The following is a 16,825-nucleotide window of genomic DNA, read 5'->3' as shown; positions in this document are numbered from 1 at the left end:
TGGGAAAAATGAGGTGTAGGCTCTTTAGTTTGGTTACCCCATGGAGTTACTGCCAAAACATTGCTGAAAGTATTCCACACAAAATTCACCTCGGATCTTTGCAGCCCTCTATGATAGTTCTCCAAGAATGCCTTCCCTAAAAAGAAGCTAAGAAAGGTGGTAAATTATGTAGTAAACTTACTTGTTCTTGAGTGAGGATTATCTAGAAGGTGCTATATTTAAACACTTTCAACTTACACAAGGCAAATTTTAAAATAAAAATTAAATGCTAATATTTTGTGTTGTCAAAATGCTTAAAATGCACAAGATTTTAAAATGCCTGTGAAGTTAGATTCATACAGGATTCTGTTATCTCCCAGACTATATTTGGCCTGTGTATTAGTCTAATTAGGCTACCACAACAATATGCCACAGACGGGGTGGCTTTAACAACAGAAATGTACTTTCTCACAGTTTTGGCAGCTAGAAGTCTCAGATTAAGGTCCAGAAGGGTCAGTTTCCAGGAAGAGCTCTCTTCCTGGTTTGCAGAGAGCTGTGAACTCACATGGCCTTTGCTCTGTGCTCCCATGGAAAGAGGGAGAAAGAGGGGGAAGAAAAACATGAGGTCTCTGGTGTCTCTCCTTATAAGGACACTCGTCCTTTCATATCAAGACCACACCCTATGACCTCATTTAACAGTAATTACCACCTTACACCCTATCTCCAAATATAGTCACATTGGGGAATAGGACTATCACGTATGAATTTTAAGGTGACACAATTCAGTCCATAGTAGTCTATTAACAAGATCTCGGATATTTATGTTGTTTATCTACCAGCAGAGGAAAAATTCTCTTCCCCACATGAACTGACAAATTCGTATACCTTCTCCAAATACATATATATACATTGTCAGAAATAAACTACAGTCTTGGAAATTAATCTGTGCATTTGTGTGTTGCAGTGTGGAAATCTGATACATTTCTCTAGACTATTTCATGTTTTCCTTGATGTTATTGATGAAAAAAAGCCCACTTTAACAAATAATTCCGTTCATGTATGCGTCCAAATTAGATGTTATAGAACAAAAAAGCTGGGAACTTTAGCTTCTCTAAAAACCAGATTATTATTGACAACATGGCCTAGGATAACCATACTATGCAATTTCATAGTTTTTACAGAAGTGCCTTTACTCTTGACCAGTAGGAAAGGAAATTGTACAAAAATTGCCCCCACAAATTAGGAGAAAAGATGTTACACATTTCTGGGTACAGGGAAATACCTATTACACTTTCATTTTTCAACCATGGCATACCACAGCTCAAAACCCAGGGGCAAAGAACTCACTTAACTAAGATACATCCCATACATCACAAAAATGGGGCTGCCTTTCCTGAAAGATGATGTCATATTTGAGGCAAGTATATTGTGTTACTGAGTTTTCTGTACTTTTTCCTTGTAACTGTCACCATTTGGATATGATAAGTGAGGACAGCTACTTGATATACTGTGTTTTATTTCCGACTCATGTATCATTGGAGCCAGACTTTCTCCCAAGTGTGGTCTGGAGAGCCCTGGAGACCCACTGGTTAGTCTATAATGCTTCATGGGGAGGAAGAACTTGACTGGAGCAGGGGTACTGAGTAGAGTGATGGTTGCAGAAAGCAGTGAGGTCGTGGTAGTTCTTACCCACAAAAGGGGGCCAGAGAGCAGAAGTCTAACAAGTCTAAAACAAAGATTTATCACGAGGGCCTCATGGATAGAGGGCAAACATGGGACGATTAAACGCAAGGACCCTTTCTCTATCCCAGGGTGGCATTTTCCCCTCCTTTTAACAAGCCACAGGACCCCAACGTGCTCTCCTTTCTTCCACCTCAACCCATTGTCTCCTGACATCTTCCTCAGCATCAACACCCTCCCCAACCAAGATGTGCTGCAGAGCCAGCTAGGTCCTCAGGGCTGCCTTCCTCCATATTGCCACAGAGGTACAAGATATTTTCTCTTTCACCTGGTTTGTTGTTCTTGACAAGAGGGAAAGCAGAGAATACAGAAGCAGCAAACACAGAAAGCTACAAATATCCCAGACTTCTTTCACCCTTCTGAGATGATCCCTAGACTTCTGTCTCTCATCTCACTTCTGGGAATAGAACTCTCTGCTTATCTCTGCCTCCCTGCAGGGCAGCAGATCCCCTGCTTTATGCAAACACTTTTAACTGAGGGGCATTGGGTGCAGCTCATTGTTTTTACCATCTCACAAGTGAGTACTTTGTATTTTCAAGGCACCGCTGATGGGTGAAACTATATGAGATGGTGAAACTTTCCTGCCCAAGAAAGTTCCTCCAGAACCATTTCTTCACACAGCATTTTACTTATCTTGTCACATTATTCACTTTAAAAAATACCATAGCAATCTTATGGCATCTTAAATGTAAAGTAAAACAAAATTCCAACATTGACATGGGGTATACATGAAAAGTTTATCCATCATCTTTACCTCAGTCCCACTATCCAGCCTGCTTCTACCTGACTGTCCACTGGGACAGCCAGTTTAGAGTGTCACTGTATACAAAGTATCTTATACATGTATGTAAGCCAATGCATATAGGAGGATTTATATATGTTTTTGTATGTATGCATGTATGTTTATCTATCATTTCTCTACCTATCATCTACCTATCCATCTATCAGCTTTCATCCTTTTGTTTCTTAATATAGTAAAATATACTATGGTATTGCATTGTCCCAAAAGTTTTGGTGCAATTTCAGGCATTAGTACTTTTATTTTTTTTTATTATTTTTTTAAATAAATTAATTTTTTATTGGTATTCAATTTACCAACATACAGAATAACACCCAGTGCTCATCCCATCAAGTGCCTCCCTCAGTGCCCATCACCCATTCACCCCCACCCCCCGCCCTCCTCCCCTTCCACCATCCCTAGTTCGTTTCCCAGAGTTAGGAGTCTTTATGTTCTGTCTCCCTTTCTGATATTTCCCACACATTTCTTCTCCCTTCCCTTATATTCCCTTTCACTATTATTTATATTCCCCAAATGAATGAGAACATATAATGTTTGTCCTTCTCCGATTGACTTCCTTCACTCAGCATAATACCCTCCAGTACTATCCACATCGAAGCAAATGGTGGGTATTTGTCATTTCTGATGGCTGAGGAATATTCCATTATATACATAGACCACATCTTCTTTATCCATTCATCTTTCGATGGACACCGAGGCTCCTTCCACAGTTTGGCTATTGTGGACATTGCTGCTAGAAACAACGGGGTGCAGGTGTCCCGGCATTTGATTGCATCTGTATCTTTGGGGTAAATCCCCAACAGTGCAATTGCTGGGTCGTAGGGCAGGTCTATTTTTAACTCTTTGAGGAACCTCCACACAGTTTTCCAGAGTGGCTGCACCAGTTCACATTCCCACCAACAGTGTAAGAGGGTTCCCCTTTTCTCCTCATCCTCTCCAACATTTGTGGTTTCCTGCCTTGTTAATGTTCCCCATTCTCACTGGTATGAGGTGGTATCTCATTGTGGTTTTGATTTGTATTTCCCTGATGGTCAGTGATGCAGAGCATTTTCTCATGTGCATGTTGGCCATGTCTATGTCTTCCTCTGTGAGATTTCTCTTCATGTCTTTCAAGCATTAGTACTTTTAGCAGTATAAATGCTGTAAACTATCACTAAAAGACATAAAATTGTAATCATTTAAATTTTATTTATACTTGGTCCTTTAAATTTTGAGTAGTATCTTTTTAATTGTAATCTTCTGTTTTCATCAGCATTTGCCATCTTCATTTTGAGGGATTGAAATGTATATATTATTCTGCCCTTGCTTTTTCCAATTACTGTATCCTGGTGATTGTTCATCACAGTATATATAGATTTCTATCATTCTTTTTCAGAGCCACATTATAGCCCATCATATGAATGGATGAGATATGATTTAACCAGCCTTCTGTTTATGTACTTTAGGTTGCTTATAATAACAATCTAAAGCCTATTCATATATATATATATAAAATATATATAATAATATATATAATATATATATACTTGCTCATTTATACTGATACATATATATCAGTATAATATATAATATATTGTATATTTTATATATATATATATATATGTGTATACTTGCTCATTTATACTGATATATCAATTAACAATGCTTTTGGTCACAAGTAAAAGAAATGTTGACCAACAGTGACAGCACTATTTGTTTTAAATAGTTGCCCCCACACACGATATGAAGTCCAGAGGTAAGTGGTTGCAGGCAGTTTCAGCTGCTCAATGATGCCATAATTCATTGAAAAACCTATGCTTTCCATCTTTCCAGATCATCATTCTTAGTGCGCTGGACTTTTGTCCTCATCCTTGTCACTTCCTGGTTATAGGAAGACTACCATAGCTCCAGGGATCACATCCATCATCCACACAAGAAGCAGGGGAGAGAAAGAGAAGCAATTACATCTGTCCCTTGGATGAGAACAGGGAAAACTTTCCTAGAGCCTGTAGTAGATTTCCATCCTGCTGAGCAGGGACCCCAATGTGGGGTTGATGGCAGGACCTTAAGACCATGACCTGAGCCAAAGGCAGATGTTTAAGTGTCTGAACCACCCAGGCGCCCTTTTAATGAACAGTAATCACATTCTACAAAGAAAATCCTACATTTAGGGCTAATCCTTACCTTTGTTTTCTTCTTTCTCCTCCCTTCTTCTGCTGCTTCTCCTCCTTTCTCCTCTAGATTGAAAGGTAAAACTCCAAGGCAATAAGCATAACCACACCATAGGCAAATGTGAGGAAAGACTGGAGAGGCACTGATCGTTGGATTGGGGCAATGACACAGCTAAAAATTTATCGAATGTTTATTATATGCCAGGCCATGTTTCTGTGTTTTACATTTATTAACAAATTTAACACAACAATTTTTTTCTACATGGAGAGATCCATATTATCAGAACCATCAACAATAAACTAGGCAACAAAAGTGTGTAACTTTACAGGTTCCAGCCCTAGGCCACACCAGAAAAGACAGGGAGAGTTAAAATTTCCTCATCTTCTTTGTCTAACTTCACCCCTGCCTTAAAGTCCATCCTCTGGTTGGCATACAGTTCTCAGCCTTAGCACGAAAACAATCAGCCCATCCTTATACCAGAGAAAGTACCAAAACTGCTCTCTTCAGCCCTGATCTTGGCAATGTGATGGACTTTCCAATCTGATTTATCCTTTTATAATTTATTTTTTTAATATTTTTATTTATTTATTCATGGAAGACACACAGAGGGAGAGGCAGAGACACAGGCAGAGGGAGAAACAGGCTCCATGTGGGGAGCCAGATATGGGACTCGATCACGCGGGATCACGCCCTGAGCCAAAAGCAGATGCTCAACCACTGAGCCACCCAGGCATCCCTGGTTTATTCATTTAATGCCTCATCATCTTAATTAAGAAAAGTCTTGAATGAATTTTTCAAAATGTAAATTCGTGCTGCTTCATATACTATATAAATGACTAATGAAATAAACTTCAGCTTGGCTTTTTCTGGTGAGTCAAAAGAGAACAAGATCAAGATTACTGGCCAGTTATTGCTTAGTTCCATTTGATGCTGAGTCAGGGAGCTTGAAAAGCAATAGCCAAGTTTGAGTTGACCAATTCTAAGAGTAAAACCTTTGTTGTTTTTCAGAAGACTTTCAGTATTCTAGTGCCATTGCTTGCTCGGGTCCTGCTGCAATCTGTTGCCGTAAGTCTGTCTTTGGGTTCAGGAACACGTAGTCAGCAGTAAAATCTACCAGACATTGGTGCTCAAGGTCTTATGTCACTGTCTCTCTAGCAGGGTCTCTTTCCCAGGGAAAACAATAGCTCGCGGTGACCTGTGTTGCCCACCCTCAGGGAGTTTGCAAAGGCCTCGGTGTCCGAGTGTAGCCTCTATGCCTCCTTGCAGCACGTTCCCATAGCTGGCTGGTGATCTCTCCAACCAGAAATGAACATGCATACGTGGGAGCTCTGCCTTGCCCTAGAAGCTTCCCGCTCAGCTAAACTCCACATCCCAACGGTACCTCACTGTGGCCTGCATGGGTCACCCTCCCCGCTGACTTGACCTTCTGTCACTTCTCAGAAAGCGGAACAGTGAGCAGAATCTCTACCACCCTCGAGGTTTCACCTCCTTGACACACCCCAAGACATTGAGTTTGGGGCATTTCCAACTTAGGAAAGGAAGGCAAAAATCACATGCTAACTTTGGTATTATGAATCTGCTTGAAAATAGGGGGCCTGGAATAGCTGTATGCTAAAAAATACTGGTCAAAACCACGATGAGACTTTTTTTTTTAAAAATAAGAGGTTACACCAAGTTCTGGCTCCTCTTGTCTCCCAGCTGCTGTCTCACAGACCCCTGCACTATTCTAAGGGCCGGAAAGGCTTCTATACACAGGCTCATTTGTGGTCAACATAAACTAGACTGTAGCCTTGTACCCACTCTCTTTGCTTTGTTAAAAATAACACTAATACACATTCTTGTAGGAAATTTGGAGAATTCAGAAAAGCATGAAGGAAATAAAATTACCCGTAGGCCCACCACTCCACTCACTTTCTTAGCTGCTGAACTAAAAGCAAACACAGAAATCAAAAGAGCAGATAAATATGCCCAGCGTTTTCTGGGTCCTTTTTACATTGTTCATATCCAAATATTTATTTAGCTGAGCAACTGGCAGCAAAATGGCTAAGCAAAAGAACTGCCTTCAAATCACAGCCTCTTAGAGACAGAATAGACAACCTGAAATCCTACCCAGGAATTTCCTTACACTACCTCTGAGGGAGCATAAGTAAGCCATATTCAGTTCAATGTTTCCAGGAAGGCTTTTCTGGACAGTTGGCTTTGCTCTGTGAATTTCTATTTGCCAGAAACTTCTACTGACGTGAAGTACTTCCAACTCCTGGGTCCTAATCAGAACTCTGGAGCAACACAGAATATTTAACTTCCTCTTGTGTTATTTTTAACAATTAACCATTGAATCTTCCTAAATTTCTTATTTCAAGAGTAAACTATTCTGGACATACTATTCTGGATGAGCTCCACTTTGTTCAAATCATGATGTCGAGAACTGAATAAAGAACACTAATTTTGCTGAATAACATGGGGGATGTCATGTCAACATCTGTGATACTGACACTGAATATCTATTAATATCTACCTAAGAGTCAAAATGCAATTAAAACACATTTTCTAATTATAACAATAGTTTCATTTCATTTAAACTCACTGGCCACACCTTATACTGAAGATGCTTGCAGCAGCATTGGTGATAATCACCCTATTCCACCAGCCCTACAAAGACACTACTTGAACAATTTTGTGCCCCCATATATGCTATGATGGTTAATTTATGTGTCAACTTGGTTAAGTTGTGGTGCTCAATTGTTTGGTCAAACACCAGTCTACACGTTGTAATGAAGGTATTTTTTATATGTAATTAACATTTAAATCAGTAGACTTTGAGTAGAGCACTTACCCTCCACAATGTGAGTGAGCGTCAACCCCATAAGTTGAAAGCCTTAAGGAAAAAGACAGAAGTCCTAGAGGAAGTAATTCTTCCAGACTGCCTCTGTTCTCAAGAGACTGTAAAATCAACTCTTACCAGAATTCCTAGCCTTCCAGCCTGCTTTACACAGTTTGGATTTGCCAACCCAATAACCATATAATCCAGTTCTTTACAATAAATCTCTCTTTCCATCTCTCTCTCTTTCTCTGTCTCTATCTTATAGTTTCTATCTCTCCAGTGGACTAATATGTGTGCATTTAGTCTTCTTCCTTTTCTCCTTTTCTTCCAACCTCCACTTTTCCTTGCTGTCTTTCCCCTTGCTTAACACATTTAGTCAAATGTGGACCAGTAGCTCAACTTATTTTTTGTTTACTAGACAAAAATCATCACTTCTATATGTGAATCATGGTTTTGTGGGCCTCATCTCTAAGCAAATATTCTTTGCCATTTCCATCCAATGAAATACCTCAGCACTTGCTTGCCCTATGAACCACAGTTCTTCTTCCCTCAAAACACAGACTAGAATCACCTTTGCAGAAAGCTTTATGATCTACACTCATGTGGCTCTGGTCACAGGCACCTCTAGCAACTCCCATAAAACACACCTCTGTCATCTGCCTTCTTCTATTCTAGAACCATTTTTATGTGCTTTTTAAAAATTATTTTTCCTTGCTCTTTTCCTTTGGTTTCATCTGGGTTTTCTTTCATAGACAGATAGATAGATTTCTTTTTTTAAAGTAGGCTCCACACCCAGCATGGAGCCTGGTGTGGGGTTTGAACTCATGACCCTGAGATCAGCACCTGAACTGAAATCTCAGGATTGGTTGCTCAACCAACTGTGCCACCCAGGCACCTCTCTTTCCCATTTATATTCAACGCTCTTTAAAGATATTAAACATGTCTGACTTTTTAGTTTTGCCTAGAACTATGTTCAGCACGCAGAGTCTCCTTTATAAATATCCTTCACTTATAACTCATTCAAATAACTTGAGACTTTCTAGTATAGATGAAGGAGAGAGCTAGACACAAACTTAGCTAAAATTTCCATAAAACTAAGCTCCATTTGGATCATGTTTTAAGATCACTGAGAGATTTCAGCTATTTATCAAACTTCTTTTAAGACCAATTTCCTGAGGGTCCAATGTTAAACTTTTCCAAATCCTACCAGTACACATGCTGAGAAGATTATATGCAATGATGTCGTGTTTCTCAAACTTTAATGTGCATAAGACTCACCTAAAGAGCTTGTTAAAATGCAGATTCTGATTGAGAATGTCTGGCTTGGGCCTGAAACCCTGCATCTGTACCAATCTGTCAGGTGATGCTGATGCTGTGGGTCTATGCTCCACGTTTTGAATAATATAGGTCTAATAGAATCTAGGCACTAAAGTCAGAGCTGAGCCCAAATTATGACTCTCTCACTTACTAACTCTGGGAAATGCCTAAAACAATAGAATATTGGTAAGATTAAATAAGCAGATGCATATGAAAGCACCTAGAGTAGTGTCTGGAATTTAAGAGCTGTTCAGTAATCTTTATTTCTTTCCCACTATGTGTATGACTATCCCTTTCAATTTGTTATGCCTCTCATGTCTCATTTTAACTTTATCAGCATCTAATGGTGGTATTTTTTCTCAAAACATTTTTAGATTAAAAAAACCTATTTAAATTATTTTTGGTTTTTAATAATCTCTGTAAAATAAGAAACTATTTCTGTACTCCATTCATTTTCATTGGCATACCACATCATTGTGTAGACTTTGAAGTTAAGCAGACCTGATTATTCAAATTGTTATAGAAGTTACTTCATTTCTGTAAACCTTATTTTTCTTATTTGAAAAATAAGGATAATAGTAATCCAGGCTGCAGACATATGGAAAGGATTAAGTGAAAGCAAGAAAGTTAATCAGACTTTGATTCATAGTAAGCACTTATATCAGATACTTTGTGAGCTTCAATTTATACCTTAATGATAAGGGTGGCAAAACTACAAAGGAGACTTAATGCACAGATTTGACAGTTCTTCTCTGTCAAATTCAGGAACACAAAGAGTGGGACTCAGAGACCTATGACGGGGACATCAGAGTGGATGAGCCTGAGAATCTCAACACCTAGGGTTCACTAAATCCACTGATTGAAAGAAGTTTCTTCCCCCTCTCAAGAGGACAGAAGCTTCCCTTTTCCTCTAAAGGCCTTACCTGAGGCAGTTGTCTTGCAAGATGATGCTGCCTCAAGATCTACCTTTCATCATGTATTGTCTAATGGCCAAACAATAGTGTCAAGTCTCTGCAGAGCAGAGTGTGGTCCTCCTTGCTTTGGGAGAAGATAGCTTACACATCAAAAAATTGCTAAACTTGGCAAATATAAAAGCAAGAACCAGGAGACTATGTATGAGGGTGGTCTTTAAGGGTATAGGACTACAAGGAGCAGAATATAAATGGCAGCAGATTGTAAGGTTGGTCAGGAACATTTATTGACAAGGGAGCACTCTCCCATGATTAGAGGTTCAATGTTGTATCAGTCTGCTATTGCCACAACAACCACATAATTTCAGTGATATGCCACAATAAACGTTTATTTCTCACTTTACTGAGGTTTGGCTGATATAGTCTGGGCTTGGCTAAGCTTGCTCCAAGCTGTGGGATGAATCCAGATCTGCAACTCGTGTCTTTCATCTTCCTTGGAACAATGGTTATTCAAGGCATGGTCTTCTTGAGGCTAAAGATAGGAGTTCAGAGGACCAGTCCAATTGTGCATCCATATTTTAAATGTCTGCTACAATCATGTTCAATAGCATCCCAATAGCTAAACTGTCATGTAGCCAAGGACAATGTCCTAAGTGTCTGAAAGAAAAAAAATTTTTCATTATTTGCATATGGCATAATAGTCTACCTAGAAAACAAAGAATAGGTAGATTAAAATATAGGAATAGTGATAAACGATAGCAAGGCAGCTAAATACAAGATCAGTGTGCAAAGAAAATTGCATTAATATTTTTATAAAATATTATTATTAAAAATAATCTATGAAAGGTACCATTTATAGTTGAATCAGAAAAGAAAAGGTACAAAGATAGATATAAATCTAACAAAAGATACCCAGGATGAGTATCTTTTGAGTGAGTGTGGAGAGAGTTTTAGATTTAAAAATATATCTTATATTCAAGGGTAGGAAGACTCAAAATCATAAGGATATAAGTTATCTCCAGCAAAATTTTAAATTCAGTTAAAAAATGCTAAGTAGTTTTTTCAATAATTTGACAAATAATTCTAGAATTTATATAGAAGAGCAAAACTCTAAGAGTAGCAAAGTCATTAAGGAAAGTGAACAATAAGAATGAGAAAAGAAATATTCCTGTATCAAGATCTATTGTAAACCTAAATTAATTAACAAACTATAGTATTAGAACAGAGACAGATACATCTATCCATTGAACAGAACAAAGAACTTAGATTAAGACTCCTGCTAAGAACTAGGACAATTTGTCATCCATACTTAAAGAAAAACAAAATTGAATCTTTCAGTTATACCTCCTCATGAAATGATAATTCCAGTAAATTAGGCTGAAAGGTAGAAGACAAAACTTTAAAATTTAAAAGATAGTATAAGAAGAGATCATTATGAGGGCACCTGGGTGGTTCAGTCAAGTAAGTATCTGCATTTGGCTTGGGTCATGAACTCAGGGTCCTGGGATCAAGCCCAGCCTTGGGGTCCCTACTCAGCAGAGTGTCTACTTCTCCCTCTCCCACTCTCTCTGCCCCTCCCTCCTGCTCACATTTGCTCTCTCTCTGTCTCTCAAATGAATAAATGAAATGTAAAAAAAAAAAAGAGAGAGAGAGAGAGAGAGAGAAAAGAGATCATGACAAATTTTCGATATGGAACATTTTTATGAAATAAGATGCGGAAAAAACTATGACAAAAAGATTAATGAATTTGACTGCATTTAAATTATTTCCAATGGTCAAGGAGGGTAACCATCATAAGATGGCATGAATTTCCCCCAGATAGTGAGTGCCAAGTGCACTTTCACACTGTGATGGCAGAGAAGTCCCAAGCTTCTTCAGTGCCTGAAGAAGAGGTAGGGTTGAAAGAATATAATGGGGTGCACAAGCCACCACATGAATGTCTTGCTAAATGTAGTCATAATTCAGTTTTTTAAATTTAAAGATATCTACTCAGTTATTTTAGTAGTTCTTATTTGATGACTCCAATATCATAAGTTGTTTATGGAAATTCCAGTAAAATCCACTCAGTGGTTAATTTTCTTATATGCTTAGTGATCTTTGATACTGATCTCTTTGGCTTCTTTTTACCCATGAAAAATTGAGGATGCTTACCTTTGGAGAAGAATTATGTTTGTTTCTATTAGAAGCAGGAAAGTACTACTGACCTTGGGCAATTTTATCCCCCTTAGAAAGTTCTTGGATTAATTCTGGAGTCTTTGATTTATTTGTCCCATTTTGCCTATGGCCAAAGACAGTTTCCCAGATGTAGCACTCATATAGGCATGTATATTTAAGGCAAAGTTAACTTTTGAGTTTGTTTAATGATACCTTTTTCAGCATATATTTTTGTGTTTTTTTTCTAGGTGGCAGGTTTTTCTTTATTTCCTGCAAGTCCTGAAATCCAATTAAAATATGTTTTATGCAGATCTAATTTTTTTTTTTCCCCTCTGAGGGCCCTTCAAGTGTCTGGTCTGCCAGATTGACAGCAGCCAAGGGCTTGGGTGCCTAATTTTGGATGGAGCCTGGCAGTGTGAAATTGGTTGTTCTTAGGCCACAACAATACCTTACCCTCCCTTGTGTAAAACCTGCCACACTTCCTGCCAGCTCTGTATTACTCCTTCCCACTGCCTCCTTCACTTTAGTCCCATCAGTGTAGAATAATTAAGGAATCTAACAAATGCTCCAAGATGAAGTATGAAAGATTACCAGCCCATGGCTTTCTATCTTTTCACCTATAACTATAGTTCTTTCTCTGCTGGTTTTTATTCTAAAAGCAAAAAGAAAATGAGTATAGTCATCCTAACCTGTGCCTTGATCTAATTAAATCCCATCACAAGATAGAGAGTAAGCTGACTACAGGGCTAATGTGAAACAATAAAGAATTTAGTTAGCAAATTCTAAAATAGTTTACAATTCTGTTTTCACTGTGCAATTCTGGCCTATTGCCAGACAGAAAAGTTAAAACCATTTTACTATTCAAATGCAAGTATAGCTCATCTCAATTTTAAATCACATATTGAACATCATTAGATTACTATCATTTTCCTGCTTTGCTCTAGTTCTTAAAAAAAAAAAAGAAATCTGTCTGCTTCTCTTCTATTATGTCTAACCCACAACAAATAAAGCCTTAGAATTCATAGTCAGAAAAACACAATCATGATACTTTCTATGTTTCCTTTCACTATGAACCAAATTGTGCATTTAAAATTCTGGCTACATTTAGGATCCTACAGGCACGTTAGGTACAATCCAACATTTCTTTCCCTCTGGTGGCAGTTGAAAGCACACTTTCCAAAGTCTTATTCACTCATCTAGCAGTGACTTCCCTTGTAGAGTTTCTAGTTATATTTTGTTAATATCCTTAATAAAACAAAGAATACAGTGAAAATATAATCAGATCAGAATTTTTTAAAACTTCATATTTTATACTTTCCCCTGAAGTGTTATCCACAACACTTCCCTGGCTTTGAGATAAGTTATGAAGTGCTGATAATTTTACCTTCCAATATATTTCTTTTTCTTAAAAAGATGAGGCCATAAGTTCATGTTTTAAAAAAATGACTCTGCTCCAAGCGGAGGTGATTCCAATTAACCTTCCAACATAAAGGAAATGAGCAAACTGGACAAACTGTATACTTCAGGAAAGGGAAATCTACCAAGATAGAAAAGAATTATTGGAACAGAATATGAGAAAATATAGGAACCTGGGAAGATGAGTCTGAGATTTGAGTCCATTTTTTTCCCTGTGAACATTTCTGACTCTAAATGGGGCAGTTGTGAGGCTAAGCTAGGCTTTTAGCAAACTAGCAGTAGCAGAGATCAAGGATTGAGGTCGAACATGTCAAAGGAGTGGCATTCTGGTGATTCTCCTTGCTTTTGTGTGGCCACACCTTAAGAATGAACAAAAAGCAAAAGTCGTCCAGAGTGGCTAAGATACAGCTTTAGGCCATGAAATCCTTAAAATTGGACTGAGTAAATCCCAATACTGCCCAGGCCCCTGGTGAGAGCAAATGTAGATCCTCTCTCTGGAGGAGGATAACACCACCATAAGCCTCAAAGTATTTCTTTATGCAGTTTTGCACAATCAATTTCTGGTACATCATGAAAATCCAGTTACATTAGGAGAAAATAGCACATTCAAGGAAATCTGCAGAAACAAAAGCAAGAAACGGATCTAGGAGGTCTCTTTATATACGGAGATATAAAACACAAACTGTAAAATAACTGTGCATTCTATGTTCAAAGAAATAGTAGACAAGATTGAGAATTAGAACTGAAAGTTATAAAGAAAAAACTAAATGGAAATTCTGCAATCTAAATCAATTTATCAAGATTAAGAAATCACTGCTTAGGTATTATAAGAAATTTGACCCAGCTAAAGACAGAATTAGTAGCTACAAAATAAGAAAAAAGAAAATATCTGGAAGAAAGCAGAGAGCCATAGAAGAAAAATACCGAGAAATGGATATAAGATTCAGAAGATGCAGTGGGAATTCTAATATGTAAGTATTTGAAATATCAGACATAGAAGAAACAGACAATGTGAACAGAAAAAATATTTGAAGATAAAGGTTTTTTTTTGTGTGTGTGTTTTTTAAAGAGATAGGTGTTGATGAAAAATATTGAACTAGAGATTTAAGAATCCTTAAAAACTGTAAGCAGGATTAAAACATTTCATACATAGGTATAGCATAGCAAACCCAATGAATCCCAGCTGCCTTTACAAAGGCAAGAGAAATAGGACAGTCATCAAAGGACAACAGTTGCACAGAGAGCCATCTTCTCAATAGACAAAAAGTAAATAAAAATGATACAATGAAATAATATATTTATGGGTCTGAGAATAATATTACTAACCTAGAATTTTATTTATTTTATTTTATTTTAAGATTTTATTTATTTATTCATGAGAGACACAGAGAGAGGGAGAGAAGCAGGGACACAGGCAGAGGGAGAAGCAGGCTCTATGCAAGCAGCCCAATAAGGAACTGCTACCTGGTGAAGGAAGGGAACAGCTATGGCTTCTCTCTGAAAACCCTCCAAGGGAAAAGGGAGTGTACATGACTGATATAACACCTCAAGGTGTGACTATGAAAGCTGGTGTCTTGGCAGGTGATCACTTGATTGAAGTGAATGAAGAGAATGTAGAAGATGCCAGCCATGAGGAAGTGGTTGCAAAGGTGAAGAACTCCGGAAGTCATGTCATGTTCCTGTTGGTGGTCAAGGAGACTGACAAGCTCCATACTGAGCAGAAGATAGAATTGAAGAGAGAAACAGCCAGTCTGAAACTGTTACCCCACCAGCCTCAGGTCGTAGAGATGAAGAAGGGAGGCAATGGATATGGTTTCTATCTGAGGGCAGGTCCAGAACAGAAAGGTCAAGTCATCAAGGACATAGATTCCGGAAGTCCAGCAGAGGAGGCTGGCTTGAAGAACAATGACCTGCGGTGGCTGTCAATGGCGAGTCTGTGGAATCCCTGGATCATGACAGTGTGGTGGGAATGATTAGAAAGGGCGGAGATCAGACTTCGCTGCTGGTGGTAGACAAAGAGACAGACAACATGTACAGACTGGCTCATTTTTCTTCATTTCTCTACCTTCAAAGTCAAGAACTGCCTAATGGTTCTGTCAAGGAGGCTCCAGCTCCTACTCTTGCTCCTCCAGAGGTTTCAAGTTCAGATACTACAGAGGAAGTAGGAAATCATAAGCCTAAGCTCTGCAGGCTGGTTAAAGGCGAAAATGGCTATGGCTTCCACTTAAACGCGATTGAGGGTCAGCCAGGATCCTTCATCAAAGAGGTACAGAAGGGCAGCCCTGCTGAATTGGCAGGGTTGGAGGATGAAGATATCATCATTGAAGTGAATGGAGCGAAGGTGGTGGATGAACCCTATGAGAAGGTGGTAGACAGAATCCAGAGCAGTGGGAAGAATGTCACACTCCTGGTCTGTGGAAAGAAGGCCTATGATTATTTCCAGGTTAAGAAAATCCCTGTTGTTTCCTCCATGGCTGATCCACTGGATGAAACTCCTGATTCCAAAGAAGAAACACTGGCAGAACCAGAGCTCGAGTCACATGTGGCAAAAGAACGAGCTCACAGTACAGCCTCACATTCTTCTTCCAATTCTGAAGACACAGAGATGTGATGAAAGCAAATAATGCCTTTGGCTCACAGCTGTTTCTGGGTATTTAGTACGAATCCTTTCCCGAGGAATGAGCTGACACCCATTTACTGTCTCTATTAGAGAAGAACTCCTCTGGGAACCACTTCATCATGTGTGACTGTCTTCTGTTGTTATTTGTCTTGGGGGTGACTATTGCAGTAGATGGCTTATTTATGGTCAATTTAAGGCAGCAACCAGATTCTTTACATGTGATCTCTTTCAAGCTTCAACTTCACTACATTTCTCTATATGATGATATTTCTTAATTCTATAGGCTCCTTGTGCACTAAAGATGATTCATAAATCTGTCTATGTGAGAGCTGCTATAAAATATCTGAGCAGATAAGCCTATTAAAATTATGCTTTTGTAAGAATGTTGTGATTGTTAAAATAGATGCCATTAAAAATGAAAAAAAAAATCCCTAGAAGAAGTCATAAATCCAAAGCAAGTAGTTCCTCAATCCCTAATGTACAACATGACCAATACAAGCAAACATGGAATAGTTATACTGCAAGACAAATCAGATGACCTTCCTCACTGGGTGTTATCTGCCATGAAGTGCCTGGCAAATTTGTGTGTAACATTTGTCTGGTGATACAAAAGTTTGAAGACAGGGACGCCTGGGGGGCTCCGCGGTTGAGCGTCCGCCTTTGGCCCAGGGCGTGACCCCAGGGTCCTGGGATCGGGTCCCGCGTTGGGCTCCCTGCATGAAGCCTACTTCTCCCTCTGCCTGTGTCTCTGCTTCTCTCTGTGTCTCTCATGAATAAATAAACAAAATCTTAAAAAAAAAAAAAAAAAAGCATCACGCCCTGGGCCAAAGGCAGGCGCTAAACCTCTAAGCCACCCAGGGACCCCTAACCTAGAATTTTAAATCCAACAAAAGTATTCTTCAAGAGTGAAGGAAAAG

At 38.7% G+C, this 16,825-nt stretch overlaps 1 protein-coding gene across 1 annotated transcript; it reads left to right on the top strand.

Moving 5' to 3' along the window:
* Positions 1-14,781: 14,781 nt before the first annotated feature.
* Positions 14,782-16,330, top strand: LOC140632231 (putative PDZ domain-containing protein PDZK1P1). Its single transcript, XM_072824088.1, is given in 2 exon segments — positions 14,782-15,199; positions 15,202-16,330. Coding segments are annotated over 2 exon segments (1,080 nt in total). The 5' UTR covers positions 14,782-14,817; the 3' UTR covers positions 15,900-16,330.
* Positions 16,331-16,825: the final 495 nt, after the last annotated feature.

This window comes from Canis lupus, chromosome 1 (assembly GCF_048164855.1).
Source record: "Canis lupus baileyi chromosome 1, mCanLup2.hap1, whole genome shotgun sequence".
Lineage (NCBI taxonomy): Eukaryota > Metazoa > Chordata > Mammalia > Carnivora > Canidae > Canis > Canis lupus.
This window is presented reverse-complemented; position numbering and strand designations above follow the sequence as displayed.